This window comes from Pieris napi, chromosome 23 (genome assembly GCF_905475465.1).
Source record: "Pieris napi chromosome 23, ilPieNapi1.2, whole genome shotgun sequence".
Classification (NCBI taxonomy): domain Eukaryota; kingdom Metazoa; phylum Arthropoda; class Insecta; order Lepidoptera; family Pieridae; genus Pieris; species Pieris napi.
The window spans coordinates 2302560-2319593 of NC_062256.1; the positions used below are offsets into that span (position 1 = coordinate 2302560).

Sequence of the window (17034 nt, forward strand, 5' to 3'; positions counted from 1 at the left end):
TTTGGCAAATTTGTTTCATTATGTCTTTAAAGTAACGCATTTTGATGAACGTAAAAACACAGATGTGAAAACGTAGAAAAACAGGGGTTTTACTGTACCAGTAATAAAACAATGTTAATCGATTAAAAAATATATTTAAAAGTTCCAAAACCTGTATATAAGTTGATTTACATTATATTAAGAAATAATATATGAAAAATACTTTGAAATAATTATAAGAAATCCTAATATTAGACATTTAATTATTTGTAAAAGCAATTCTATGAGTTAACATATAAAATTACGCTAATATAAAAATCGTAAACTAAAATTAATGCATATTACTTAAATCATTTTGTTCGTCGTTTTCTAAAACATAAAAGTCAATATCAACAAAGAATAATAGACAAGCTGTTTGTTGATTTTCGCCAGGTGATGTAAAATTATCTAAATAAGTACAATAAAAAACTTGGCAACACTTCAGGAACATTAATAACGATACTTTTCTACAATAACTGTTTAAAGAACCCTTTTTATCTCGAATTGTGATGATTTATTATTAGTAATGAAAAAACAATCTCTAGTATTTATGCAAATACATAAACACGCAAATGTTTTTGATTCAAACAAATTACAAAATATTTTAATGAGTAACATGGAAAACGTTTAATTATATTATTTGGTTAAAGTTAATCTATTAAGGCAGTTTAAATATAAATTGACAGATTACAATGTCCCAATAATATTTTAATTTAGCGCCATCTATTAGGAATTGAAATAAAAATTAACTAATTATTAAAGTGAAATTCAATATAATTGTGACATTTCAGATTATCTCCCAAATCTCGTACTAATTACTCATAGTAATTTAGCACCAATTATAAGTATTTGAGTGGGTTATTGACTCTTTAATTTGGTAGCATTATAAAGCATGGCGCTATACAAACATAAATTGGCTGTACATCCTCTGTGCGAATTATTATTATTTATTCGAGGGAAAGGTATATCACATGATTACTATAACATTTATGTTTTTCATTAAATACTGAGTGTAAAACGAATGCATTCAAAGTTGAATTATCACAATGATTCTTTACACCTAAGACTAAAACCCATTTTCCTCGCTAAATTACGCCTTTTCAGCATTTTCCAACCTCTTCCTACGTCTTAGAATGAACGGTACAAAGATCCACAGTGACGCGCCGAAACTTAATATAAACCCGAGTGTAACAAATAACGACTTGTACGATTTTGTACGTTCAAACCATATTCCACAAATGGGCGGACCGATCAGCTGCAATATGCCATTTACAAACAAACTTATACCATAAGAAGACATCAATCTTTCTGTACCCAACATCTCCGTCATAACTAGAGCGGTGATACCAGTATTTATCCCCGATGCAAGCCCAAAAACAGAACAGAACGCGCTGATCGCCGTATAACTAGAAACTAACGGGATCATAGACAAACTTATGCCAGAGAGTAATAGGCCGGTTATAAAAAAGTAACGCTTCGGTGTTGACACCACGTCTGACAGCGCGGATCCTCCAATTCTGCCAACCAAATCGAGCAGCGATATTATAGACAACAAATACGCGCCTAAAGACTTGTCAAAACCGCATTCTTGCGCGTAAGCTGGAACTAAAATGATGAAATTTGTGTATGATATTGCGTTAGTACAGTTCGATATTAATATCACTAAATAAATTGGATCTTTTAATAAATTTAAATCGAAATATTTGTTTGGCTCCTTCTTCGTTCCGTCGTCTTTACGCTTTCTGCAGCCGCAACAGTAGGTTATGGGGGCTAAGCTATCTGTGACGGATTTTAGGCTAAACTGCGAGGCGAATTCGCTTGGTTTCTCAAACGCGGATAAAGTGGAACCATGGAATGGCGTAGACATATACTGGAAACTTGAGGTGGAAGGGCTGCGTTTGGGCGTTTTCGGCAACAACTTCTTGCCGAAACCCTCTTGAGAATTGACGCGACTGGCCCTTCCCTCTGGAACGGATTCCAGAAAGGATGGATTGCTTGGAAGATTGGAAGCCTTGCTGGATATATGCTGGAGGCCCTTGGAGGTTGATACTTTACGAATCCTTTCGTTGACTTGGGCGGAGCTCACAGACCTTACGACATCATTTCTCTCGTCTAAGTGTGTGTTAGATTTTGGCTTGTGTGTTAGCGGGGATCCGTTCGGCTGCTTTTCTTGATCATCCTCAGAGGTGAACACCAGTTTTGGGTTTGAGAGATTCAAATCACTAGGGTCTTCTTCCATAAAAGGTTCCAACTGAAAAAGTATTAATTATTTATTTATCTATGGTTTGAAAACAATTACTTTGATAATTATTGACAGCAATTTGTATTGATTGTCTTACATTTTATATTATCCAGTACTGAAATCTATTTTGAACATATACTAATCTGAGAGAGTAAGCTAAATTAAAAATATTGTATGAATCCTATGATGTATATATTTTGAAGGCCTAGCAATGTGAGTGCCCATGGGCGGTGGTATCACATAACATCAAGTGAGCCTCCTGCCCATTTGTCTCCTATTAAATAAAAAAATACCTGTATTATCTGTGTTTCAATCTTACTTTTATTCTAGGATTGTACTAACGTTATTATGTTGTAGAGTCTGGCTAGTGAAAGAAGATAATTGAATTATTTGAAAACTTTCGGATGGCAAAACAGAATGTCATTGAATTTCTTAGGTTAGTATGATTTATTGTCTTGATACTTCATGCATGTACTCATTTTTATTTCTATTATATATTTTTTCCGAATAGTTAACAGGTATAATAGCCTAAACTTTGTTTAATTAATTTTTTGGATTCTGATTTTGATTATTCCGAATAACTTGTGTTTTATAATAAATATAGTTTTAGTTCTCCATGCAATGCTAGTCATTTTAAGTATCAATAGTAAAAGACTAAATAGTATTTAATTTCATAGAAATACAGTTACTATCAATGTAAAAAATAATAAAATAAAATCAAGTATCAAGTAAGTTTAATCCACAAAATATATCAAACTATTAGGGATACACCATACTTATTTTTTTTTAATTAGCCGCGCTTTTTCGTTGTCTTCTTTCCCTAGCCAGTCTCTAAATAAAAACACATTAAAAATATCAAAATATTTATTTACATAACAATACAAATCACCTAATTAGTAACATACATTGTGCTGTAACAAGTATGCAAATATTGCTTAATCACATCTCTCGTAAAAATACGAATAGGAATAATAAATCAAGACTGCCTCGTGTAACCTCAATCGGCACTCGAAACGTCAAAACGTTATAAATTCGTCTTTATCTGTGTAAAATAAATTATTTAAATTTGCTCGCGTCAACCAAAGACAGCCGTGTGTCAAGTTTCACTGACTTTTGACAGTTCTCGAAATCCAAAAATTGTAGTAAATTATTGGACAAATAATTACATAATTTTTGTCAGAAATTTAATTATATTAAAAATATTGAAACGTATTGGGACTGACGAATTTTGATACTTGAATTTAAAATTTATCTTTATAATTTTAACGAAAATACTTGCTATTGACTGTTTCGGGTGTCCTAAATGTTATTAAGGGTCTATCATATAAAAAATAATTGAGTTTTAATATATAGTAACTCGCTTTAAAACTAGAAAAGGTAACTATATATAAAATACTTGTTAAAAATTCGTTAGATTAAATTAAGTTCGACATCACTACTTAGGATACACAAAGGTAACTCTCATATAATGGTGATATTCGGAGTCGATACTTAGCGCTAAGTACGACTTCGGTATGTAAAATCCAATTCTTTGTCATACGAGTCATAGTTCACGCCAAGCTTCGACTCTGAATCTCACGCTTGAAGTTTCCTATTTCATTTTGCAAGAATTTTGTGAATGTCACGTGACCCACTATAAAATTATTTTTTGGCAAAAACTAATTGAAGCCTCGATGTAAACGAATATATTTAATAAACTTTATAAATTCGTAAATATCTTAATAGATATAATTCAAAATTGTGCTAAATACATTTGCGCGTAAAATTTCATTAGTACTAAAAGTATAAAAAAACCCTAAAAATTAATTTGTACGCTACACATGTTGGCCCTCCATCTTCTTTTTACGTCTATTAATTATGGGCATAAACAACCATAGAGACGACCCCGCTATGAAAATAAACCCAAAAGTAACAAACATATTGACAAAGTTTTTATCGTGCTCGAACCATAGACCACAGACTGGCGGCCCTATCAACTGCAACAGACCGTTGACAAATAAACTAATACCGTAAGTCGACATTAACCGATCCACTCCCAAAATTTCGGCCATTACTAAAGTTGTAACACCGTTATTTACACCCGAAGTCAAACCGAACAGCGCGCAGAAAATACTCAGCGTTGTATACGAATGCAAAAACGGTATAATGGCTAATATAATACCGGAAAAGAATAGACCGCCGACAAAATACACGGTTTTCGGTACAATATTCAGGTCGCACAACGCGGAGCCGCCGATACGTCCGACCAAGTCGAGCGCCGACACCGTACTGAGTAATAACGCGCCCTGCGACTTATCGAACCCGATGTTTTGCGCGTACGAGGGTAGGAGGATAATAAAATTCGTAACCGAAATGGCGACTGTGCTGCTGGAAATCAAAATAACTAAATACGTCGGATCGCTCAGAAGGGAAACGTCAAAAAATTTATTTGGCTCCTTCCGTTTCTTCCGCTTGCAGCAGAAGCAGCAGTACGCGACATCTGCAACGCTGTCCGTTATGGACTTGAGGGAAAATTGGGAGGCAAATTCGTTGGGCTGATCGAAGGCTGATAGAGTAGAACCGTGGAACGGCGTGGAGACATAGGCGAAACTGGTGGTTGACATGTTCCTTCTGGTGGTACTAAGCCGTCTGCTGAACGTTTCAGTGGAACCGAGTTTTCTGCTGTCGGGTACGCCATCGAGGGCCATGGAAGCTGTACTGGTGGGTTTTGGGATGGGACGAGTGTACGAAAGCTTCCGTTTGGAAGCGTTATTACGTAGGTTTTGTGTGGAATTTGTGCGTGGCGTGTGTATTTGAACTTGTGAAAGGGTCCTCTCAGAGGTCTCCTTGCTAGGTTCTCCATTTTGTTTTTCTGAACGTAGATTGAACGTCTCAATTGGTTCCTCTTCTTCGAACAATATGTCGTCCTGTAAAGAAAAAATTCGCTAGAATCTGTAGTACTTAGTATTGTGTTTTATTAACATAATTTTTACACATTTAAAGAAAACACTTTTTTACCGGATTGAAGTTATGTATTATTATAAACTTATGATTATTTTACATAATTAAATTTTTTTCCGACGTTTCGCGTGCTTTACAGCGTGCGTGGTCACGGTGCCTGAAGACAAAAGGTGTTGAATGTCAAAAAGTATCACAGCTGTGGAAAAAGTTGTATATTCTGTATTTATTTCTCCGGAGTTGATATCGACTAAAAGATGGAGGGTTTTGGCAGAAATAACTCACGTGACCACGCACTTATGTAGAATAATTATAAGTTTAGAATAATACATAACTTCAATCCGGTAAAAAAGTGTTTTCTTTATCTGTAGTACTGTTTTATTAGATATTAATTATCTATGAAATTGGAAACTTCAGCTCTATATTCTAATTCTCTCATCTAAAGTGCTGTCAAATGTGTCAAATAGAAAAAATGGTTTAACAGCTCTTGAAATTATATATAGGGGCCTCAGATCGCGTGTTTTGATGTGTCAAAATGAAAGATCTTGTTAAAATGTCAAAGTCAAAGGTTGACACAAAATTAGCAACACAGATTTAAGCTGCTTTTCTGTTATACTAACATTGCACTAGTTTTAAAGACTTAAAAACGTACAAGATTTTAACATATTTTTAGTTAGGTGTAAATCTCGATTTTGACCCTTAAATCATGCTTCACAATGTGTCAAATCTATTTACCCCTTGGTTTGAATTGAAATTCTGATACAATCAATCTAATAATTGGACATGGGAATCACCATTTACTTCCGAATGCGATCCGATGTGCAATATTTACTATCCAGTACTAAATCAATTTAGAAACGTTTCCACATAGAGCATCAAGTTGGCCATAGTCCCAAAATACACCTAAACTTAAAGTACAGATACCGGCAAACTTCTTGAGTATTAAACAAGAGAGTGGGGGAAAGTTGTCAACTGATTTACCAATCACGCGATCGACACGTCACTCTCCCGCCGCCGCGCACCACAAAGATACCTAAAATTCGCTTCTGTGCAGGCAAGGCAATTTGTTTAAGATATTTGCCGGTATCTATACATACTAATAAAATTTGGTTACATTGCCACTCCCAAAGATGTTAAATCTATACCAAAAGCCGGCGCTATCCGCCCATAATCACTTTCTAAACTAACTTTATAACTAAGCGTATAAAATGTCCTTTGAAAATGAAACTTCACACGTTAGGGAAAGTGATTATTAATGGCCGGTTCCTATATTTACCATTCGTTAAAGTAGTTGTAGTTAAATATTGGAACCCATATGCGTTAGTGTCGTGCAAAGCTGTGATAATGAATGTAAGTGACAGTCTCGGAATTAAACAGTGTTAGTAAGAAATTATTTTATAGTTAATTGGTTAATGAGTTTATAACTTAAATATATTTAATTGACATTTTGAAAGCATTGAAGTGAGAACGTAAAACTGCGGACGAATCGTTGAGTTGTGATTGGTCAACGTAATATGACGCATGACGGAGCGTGTCAACACGTATAGTCGAATTTTTAATTAGACGATATCAACTGACGTTTACGGTGTTGTCAGTTTTTAATGAAATAAAAATAGTGTTGTGACAAAGTAAAAACCCCTGAATTAATGATCGGTGATGGCACTAGTCGCCGCGCCGCGCTTTGTAATAAGACGTCAAAAAACTGATTGTAGTTACATAGTACTAGTACCTAACTTATATCAGAGCACTTTTATACAATTTTGAAATAGAAATAACATTCTTTTATTGTTTGAAATGATTGACTATTCACACTCATTGTTCATTCATCTGATTGAACAAGAACTGAACGCATCACTATTACTTTACATATGGCAACATTATTTTACAAAGTGACATTAGCTACTGTCAGTTGGCTTCGTCTAATTAAAAATACGACTATAGGGATAGGAATGCTACAGTTCTGCGAAGCCGTCATGCGCCGTAAGAAGAGGCGGAGATGGCCAGGGAGGTCAATCCCACAGCCACCGTAGCAGACCACAGCGTCGCCGTTTCACCGTGCAACGCCTTGCGTAACGCACTCGCTTCAGCGGGGGAACAGGGTTTCATGCGTCCAAAAGAAAAGATGCTGACGCACGCCTGCAAGCATTGTCCCCAGCCTCCCCCGGCTTTATAAAACAGGGCGAATTGGCCGATGTGAAAGGCCCTTGCTGTGCCAAGGTCCATACCACATCATTCGTGGCCGTAGAGGACCGTGATATTAACGGCTGATCGCGTGGCTGGATGCGGACAAGTCCAAGCTGTTACCATGTCCTGCCTCGGGCGATTGCTGGTGGCGCCGTGGGGTTTTAGTGGGTATGCACAGCAGCGAGACCCATAACCCTTCACCATCAGGCAACCGTGCCGCGGGAGCGTATGCGTAACGCATTTCACCACGAAAGAAAAGGAATGCTACAGTTATCTGTCCTATAACACGGTATATTGGTTCCGCTTTGTAGGAGTATTCTCGCATAGCTTGTATGACCCCATATAACGCGTTATCAAGATTTACGTTTAACTTTTTTCGTTAAAGGGAATGTAAATCGAATATTAAGAAAAAAAAAATGAACGGAATAAGTGCGTACAAATTATTATACCACAGGACAGAAATATAATGTGTGAAATCCTATCCTAAGGAATTGAAATCGCGTAATATGAAAATGCGTTATAAAAGTACCGTGTTATAATTTACTGTATTTTTATTTATTTATTATATGTCGGAACAATGGCGTTACTGTCAGCTGCCATTGTCAATGTTTATATACAGCTTATGTAAGGTCAAATTTTAACTAGTAAATTATATTAAATATACGTATATTATAAAACTATTATACAATTAAGTGATTTTAATAAAATTACCAGAATTTTTTTTGCTATCCCATTATTAATATTTTCTAAGTTCATTTTTAAATCATATATGTCAAACTAACGTCAAAGTCTAATTAGTGTAACCTGTGGTTTCGATTTGTCAATAAAGATCTACAGATTAACGACTATTTCATAGTTTATAGTGACTCCATTATTTTAATTTACTATTTATTTAGACCACTGATAATATAACCTGAAAAGACCTAAGCGACGCAAGGGCTGTCGCAACCTTTAAACGGCGGGCATGCCACATAGCGCGCATGGGCAAGAACCGATGGATCCACAGACTTGAATGGAAACCTCGGCAGTACAAAAGACCCCGGTCCGCCCACTGACTAGGTGGTCTGGCCAGTGCTGGAGGACCCTACGTCCAGAAATGATGATGATATAACGAAATTGTGCTTTCAAAATGTCGAGTTAAATAAATATTGTTTCTTTCCGTTATTAAATCTATTATATTTGTAAACCAAAGACAATTTTTTTCGTGCATACAGACTACACATTTGCTGACAGATTAAACAAGCATATTCTAAATGGATTAGTATTTCGGTGAATTTTTAATACATTAATGATTTTAGGATGACAAACACAGAGTTTGACAAGTTTTAGACTGCCACCCACACAAACACAATGAAGCAATATTAGCGTAAAAATGTAAATTGTCAAAAATACCTTTTCGACAACTTGACATGAATAAAAAATGAAATATCTTACTTTATGAGAAGAAATCACCATTCCTTATGTTCGTTTCATTTTCAAAACACCTTTTTAAAACAATTCGCAACTTGGCAAGAACTCTTGCGCTTCTAACGACTCTTGCCAAATTTCGTTCAGAGATACTTTAGAAAGTATTTAAAAAAATTTGGTCGTGTCAATTTTTTCTTATTCGCATACTAGTTATGATTTAAAACAAACATAATCTTACGAATAGTACTTAAAAACGAATAGTTAAAACTACAAATAGTATTAATTATTGTACTACTGTTATTTGTTATTGTATAACTGGAAGATATCGCTAACTAGCGAGAGCCCGTAGCATGTATTTTGCCGATAGAAAAAAAAAATTTTCGTTAAAAAAATGACCACCCCGCGACCCTCCAAGCCGAGGTCTCGGTAGAAACGTCCATTCCAGCCGAGCTACGGTCGCCATAATAGCCGAGCTGAGCTGTAAAGGTCCTTAAGGCTAATAGAGATACCGGTAAAAAAAATACAGGTCTTCTATTAATTGGCTATGACGATATTAATAAACAACTGTTTTAAGGAAGTAATGTCGTGACACATTTTTTTCTTACCTGCGGCCCTTCTTCATCCTCCTCGGGTTCTTTGAATTTCTTCACCATATGCTCTTCCACCGGTTGAAAGAGTAACGCAGCAGCCCACACATTAAGCGTAATACCACCGAGGATCAGCACTGCACCCCTGAAACATACGTCAAATTGCCATTACAAAAAAAAAAATTCTGCAATTTTTTTTTAAATTCGCAATTTTTGTTATTTGTATCGGAACTTGCGAGAAAAAAAGTTCATTTGAAAGTAAAAAAAAAAATCAACGCAAGCATAACGACTCTTCCACTGTACGAGGAACTTGTAATCATTTTTTATACAAAACTTAGGCGTAACATTACTTATGAATTTAGTTATTGGTACACACGAAAAAATTTACTTATTAGCGCGAAAGAAAAACAGAGCATTACTTAAATAATTTAAAATATTAAAAATCTTGCTATTTTTTCATATGTAACCAAAGAAATAATTCAATACAAATTACTTTATTAGATACTAGCAGACTCGGCCAAGCATTTCTGTGGCTAAGTTTTTTGTTATATTACATAGTAGTAAACTTTTCATGGGAAACGGTAGGAGAACACCAGTCATGGGGACCACCATGCTTTATGCCATTAAATTGTAGCTTATGTTACTTTCAACACAGCGCCATCTGTTAGAATTGTGACTATCAAATAATAAACAAATATTTTGCAATAAAATAATATTGCGGGTATAAATTGAGATGTAAGCTATCCTATCTTTTAAGTTAGATCAAAGTGCACACGGTGTGCAAATTTGATTGAAATCGGTTCAGTAGATTAGGAGTTTAGAGAGATTATATATATTAAAAGATAGGATAGCTTACATAATATATAATTCTACTGTACGTGTGTATGTCACTGAACTTCTCTTAAACAGCTGGACCGATTTGAATGGATTTTTTTGTATGCGTTTGGGTGGTTGGATGGTTTAGATTCACAACTCAGCCCGACAGATGGCGCTACAGTCGGTACTTTCATACTTTGGTTAATATTCTAATCGCTTGAAATATCATGCAGGACCACGTCCGCTAGTACATATATATATAACTTAACTAATGTTACTTAACTCGAGCCAATAATAAAATACTCACGTATAACCATACGTCTCCAATAAGTATCTCAATACTGGTGGTATTATGATACTGCCAAACGCAGAACCAGACATACAAATCCCGTTTGCTAATCCCCGGAGACGAACGAAATATGACGTCACGATGTATACTGTGGGGGGAAAGGCCAGCCCCGCTCCTGTACCCACCATGACGCCAAAACTAAAAAAAAAAAAGATTTTTTTTGTAATATGTATGTGAAATATCTTTTAAAACTCTTCTGTATAAACATTTCTTAACCATGTGATATCCTGCTCAGATTTTTGTTTATTGTATTTATTATTCTTTTGTATTGCATAACAATTCATGTCAGATTAGCTTTTTAGATTGTTTGATATGAAACATCTATAGCCGCACGTAAAACCGATTTCTGGCGTGGCGACGCATGCCATGGCGACGCATCGCCACGCTATATGATGGTATATATATACATTATACAGTAGTGTGTACGGTGTGTGTATTTCGATGATTAAACGAATTAAGTAGTCACGATTTGAAATGAATTCGTAAATTTTTGTATTTAATGAAAGTAAATGTTTATTCAATAAATAGTCATCGTTATCTGGAAAATTTTATCATTATGACATATTTAGTTCCTATCACAATCTGTTCTTTTCTGCATATTACTTTAACGAAATAATGTCGATGTTTCTGCCAGGCGTCCCGTGACGGCTCACATTTCCATTTTTTTAATAATATTTGGTTATTCTTGCACTTTACCCATCATATTTCTTTTTTTTTTTGCTTTTTTCCTTGCTAAGGTTGCCTGGAAGAGATCGCTTGTTAGCGATAGGGCCGCCCGTTGCATCCCCTTATAAGTCCTATGTATTATGTTATTTGTTTTTCCATAAATGTAATGAAGTGTAAATATTTTACCGTCAATTACGATATTTTTGTCTTTCCTAAACGTAACAGGTTCTGCATGTTTTAAAATTTACTGTTAATTTTTTTATACAAAATAAAAAAATCCAGATTCGACTCGTTTATTTTTTGTGATCTGTTTATACCAGCCCATTATTGATTTAAAAAAAATATACCTATTCCTGTTACTAATGTTAAACATAACAAATTACTTATTAGAAATACTATTATTTTCTAAAAAAATAGTAAAAAACCTTGTCTAAGGGCTGTTTCACACATACCAAAACCACACCAATGTCGCAACGACAAAATGCTGTGAAACAGTGGTTACGTGTGAATAGTGTCGCTGCAGCTTTTGTAGTTGCGTTGTGGTACCGACAAAATGTCGATGTGGTTGCATTGTTGCCAGTAGTTGCGATGCGGTGACGTCGTGTGCAGACACAGTTGCGGAACGTGTTTCCGCTATGAAAGCCGGAGTTGACTGACCAAACTCATGGGATTCGAAGAGGAAACTTTTTCGAGAGCAAAAGCGGCGGGCGCGCACTGTCGTTGCGTTTACACAACGTTTTTTTTACGATGTGGTCGGCCACTAGTTCGCAGTACCGCTGGTGGTCACGTTGTGGTTGCGATGTGGACGGTATCATACACACGGTCGATATCGACTGCAAAATGTGGTACGTGTGAATAGTCCTATTCATAATACAAAATATACGCCCGGCCACGTGGTGTGGTTGAGGTGGGGTTGTGGTCGTGGTGTGGTTGTGGTACGTGTGAAAAGGCCCTAACCAAACATTTGTATTCAGTGTACCAAAAACTTTTGACCTTTGTAGCTGTCAATACAAATTATATAAATTCACTTACCTAATATACAAATAACCTATTGAATACGCCATACTGCTGAAAATCATTCCGAAGGCTGCAAAACTGCCTCCAATTAAAGTAACTGTCCGATACGACCATCTTACAGATAGAATTGACGATAGTGGACCTGAAAATAATTATAACAATGAGTACATATTTGCCTCTGGTTTTTTCTTTATAGGAGATCAGCCCAGAATATCATACGGCAATCGAGCCTACTAGAGTCTGGCTAATGAAAGAAGATTGAATTATTTGAAAACTTTCGGATGGCAACACAGAATGTCATCGAATTTCTCAGGTTAGTATGATTTACTGTCTTGATACTTCATGGAATTACTCATTTTTATTTCTATTAAATATTTTTTCCGAATAGTTAACGGAATAATAGCCTAAACTTTGTTTTATTTGATAGAATATTTCGTGTCTTTCGCAGGATTTGATTATTCCGAAAGTTGTGTTTTATAATAAATATAGTTTCAGTTTTCCATGCAATACTAATTATTTTAAGTATCAATAGTAAAAGACTAAATACGTATAGTATTTAATTTCATAGAAATACAGTTACCATCAATGTAAAAAATAATAAAATAAAATCAAGTATCAAGTAAGTTTCATCCACAAAATATATCAAATTTTTAGGGATACCATACTATTTTTTTTGAATTTGCCGCGCTTTTTCAGTATCTTCTTTCATTAGCCAGACTCTACCATAAAAGGCACCTACAGATCATGAACAACCACCCATGTAAATGTATGCCTTGCCTTAGGGAGAAGTATGCTCTTTTAAAATGGATGTCGTATCTACCAGGGAAGCCCTACCATGGAAGCCGGTCCACAGCTCGCTAGTTCGCGAAAGGAAATACCTAGCGGACTCGTACAAAACAAATACACAGTGATGCCAACTCGTACAAATCAGATAAACAGTGATGCCAACTCGTACAAAACATATATACAGTGATGCCAACTCCTACAAAACATATACATAGTGATGCCAACTCCTACAAAAAAAAATACACAGTGATGCCAACTCGTACAAATCAGATAAACAGTGATGCCAACTCGTACAAAACATATATACAGTGATGCCAACTCCTACAAAACATATACATAGTGATGCCAACTCGTACAAAACAAATACCAATGATGCCAACTCCTACAATTCAAATACACAGTGATGCCAACTCCTACAATTCAAATACACAGTGATGCCAACTCCTACAAAACATATGCATAGTGAAGCCAACTCGTACAAAACAAATACCAATGATGCCAACTCCTACAATTCAAATACACAGTGATGCCAACTCCTACAAAACATATACATAGTGATGCCAACTCGTACAAAACAAATACCAATGATGCCAACTCCTACAATTCAAATACACAGTGATGCCAACTCGTACAAAACATATACAAAGTGATGCCAACTCGTACAAAACATATACAAAGTGATGCCAACTCGTACAAATCAAATACCAATGATGCCAACTCGTACAAATCAAATACCAATAATGCCAACTCGTACAAATCAAATACCAATTATGCCAACTTGTCCAAAACAAATACACAGTGATGCCAACTCCTATAAAACAAATACACAGTGATGCCAACTCCTACAAAACATATACATAGTGATGCCAACTCGTACAAATCAAATACCAATGATGCCAAATCGTACAAATCAAATACCAATGATGCCAACTTCTACAAAACAAATACACAGTGATGCCAACTCCTACAAAAAAAATACACAGTGATGCCAACTCGTACAAATCAGATACACAGTGATGCCAACTCGTACAAATCAAATACCAATAATGCCAACTCGTACAAATCAAATACCAATGATGCCAACTTGTCCAAAACAAATACACAGTGATGCCAACTCCTATAAAACAAATACACAGTGATGCCAACTCCTACAAAACATATGCATAGTGATGCCAACTCGTACAAATCAAATACCAATGATGCCAAATCGTACAAATCAAATACCAATGATGCCAACTTCTACAAAACAAATACACAGTGATGCCAACTCCTACAAAAAAAATACACAGTGATGCCAACTCGTACAAATCAGATACACAGTGATGCCAACTCGTACAAATCAAATACCAATGATGCCAACTCCTACAACAAAAATACACAGTGATGCCAACTCGTACAAATCAGATAAACAGTGATGCCAACTCGTACAAAACAAATACACAGTGATGCCAACTCCTACAAAACATATACATAGTGATGCCAACTCGTACAAAACAAATACCAATGATGCCAACTCCTACAATTCAAATACACAGTGATGCCAACTCCTACAAAACATATACATAGTGATGCCAACTCGTACAAAACAAATACCAATGATGCCAACTCCTACAATTCAAATACACAGTGATGCCAACTCGTACAAAACATATACAAAGTGATGCCAACTCGTACAAATCAAATACCAATGATGCCAACTCGTACAAATCAAATACCAATAATGCCAACTCGTACAAATCAAATACCAATGATGCCAACTTGTCCAAAACAAATACACAGTGATGCCAACTCCTATAAAACAAATACACAGTGATGCCAACTCCTACAAAACATATACATAGTGATGCCAACTCGTACAAATCAAATACCAATGATGCCAAATCGTACAAATCAAATACCAATAATGCCAACTCGTACAAATCAAATACCAATGATGCCAACTTGTCCAAAACAAATACACAGTGATGCCAACTCCTACAAAACATATACATAGTGATGCCAACTCGTACAAATCAAATACCAATGATGCCAAATCGTACAAATCAAATACCAATGATGCCAACTTCTACAAAACAAATACACAGTGATGCCAACTCCTACAAAACATATATACAGTGATGCCAACTCCTACAAAACATATACATAGTGATGCCAACTCCTACAAAAAAAAATACACAGTGATGCCAACTCGTACAAATCAGATAAACAGTGATGCCAACTCGTACAAAACATATATACAGTGATGCCAACTCCTACAAAACATATGCATAGTGAAGCCAACTCGTACAAAACAAATACCAATGATGCCAACTCCTACAATTCAAATACACAGTGATGCCAACTCCTACAAAACATATACATAGTGATGCCAACTCGTACAAAACAAATACCAATGATGCCAACTCCTACAATTCAAATACACAGTGATGCCAACTCGTACAAAACATATACAAAGTGATGCCAACTCGTACAAATCAAATACCAATGATGCCAACTCGTACAAATCAAATACCAATAATGCCAACTCGTACAAATCAAATACCAATGATGCCAACTTGTCCAAAACAAATACACAGTGATGCCAACTCCTATAAAACAAATACACAGTGATGCCAACTCCTACAAAACATATACATAGTGATGCCAACTCGTACAAATCAAATACCAATGATGCCAAATCGTACAAATCAAATACCAATGATGCCAACTTCTACAAAACAAATACACAGTGATGCCAACTCCTACAAAAAAAATACACAGTGATGCCAACTCGTACAAATCAGATACACAGTGATGCCAACTCGTACAAATCAAATACCAATGATGCCAACTCCTACAAAAAAAATACACAGTGATGCCAACTCGTACAAATCAGATAAACAGTGATGCCAACTCGTACAAAACAAATACACAGTGATGCCAACTCCTACGAATCAAATATACAGTGAAGCCAACTCCTACAAAACAAATACACAGTGATGCCAACTCCTACAAAACAAATACACAGTGATGCCAAATCCTATAAAACAAATACACAGTGATGCCATCTCGTACAAATCAAATACCAATGATGCTAACTCCTACAATTCAAATACACAGTGAAGCCAACTCCTACAATTCAAATACACAGTGAAGCCAACTCCTACAAAACATATACATAGTGTTGCCAACTCGTACAAAACAAATACACAGTGATGCCAACTCGAACAAATCAGATAAACAGTGATGCTAACTCCTACAAAACATATATACAGTGATGCCAACTCCTACAAAACATATGCATAGTGAAGCCAACTCGTACAAAACAAATACCAATGATGACAACTCCTACAATTCAAATACGCAGTGATGCCAACTCCTACAAAACATATACATAGTGAAGCCAACTCGTACAAATCAAATACCAATGATGCCAACTCGTACAAATCAAATACCAATAATGCCAACTCGTACAAATCAAATACCAATGATGCCAACTTGTCCAAAACAAATACACAGTGATGCCAACTCCTATAAAACAAATACACAGTGATGCCAACTCCTACAAAACATATACATAGTGATGCCAACTCGTACAAATCAAATACCAATGATGCCAAATCGTACAAATCAGATACCAATGATGCCAAATCGTACAAATCAAATACCAATGATGCCAACTTCTACAAAACAAATACACAGTGATGCCAACTCCTACAAAAAAAATACACAGTGATGCCAACTCGTACAAATCAGATACACAGTGATGCCAACTCGTACAAATCAAATACCAATGATGCCAACTCCTACAACAAAAATACACAGTGATGCCAACTCGTACAAATCAGATAAACAGTGATGCCAACTCGTACAAAACAAATACACAGTGATGCCAACTCCTACAAAACATATACATAGTGATGCCAACTCGTACAAAACAAATACCAATGATGCCAACTCCTACAATTCAAATACACAGTGATGCCAACTCCTACAAAACATATACATAGTGATGCCAACTCGTACAAAACAAATACCAATGATGC

General features: G+C 35.7%; 1 protein-coding gene across 2 annotated transcripts in view; it reads right to left on the reverse strand.

Moving 5' to 3' along the window:
* Positions 1 to 117: 117 nt before the first annotated feature.
* LOC125061098 (monocarboxylate transporter 13-like) overlaps positions 118 to 17034 on the reverse strand; it is a 43962-nt gene continuing 27045 nt past the window's right edge. Inside the window, exons 5-8 of one of the 2 annotated variants that reach the window (XM_047666308.1) lie at positions 12239 to 12365; positions 10499 to 10678; positions 9394 to 9520; positions 118 to 2269 (exon numbers count right to left, since the gene is read on the reverse strand). In XM_047666308.1, coding sequence (XP_047522264.1) covers positions 1109 to 2269; positions 9394 to 9520; positions 10499 to 10678; positions 12239 to 12365 — 1595 coding nt within the window. In that variant the 3' untranslated portion in view covers positions 118 to 1108. Of the gene's footprint in view, positions 2270 to 3110; positions 5167 to 9393; positions 9521 to 10498; positions 10679 to 12238; positions 12366 to 17034 lie in introns of those variants that run through there. The other variant, XM_047666309.1, reaches the window with a different exon arrangement.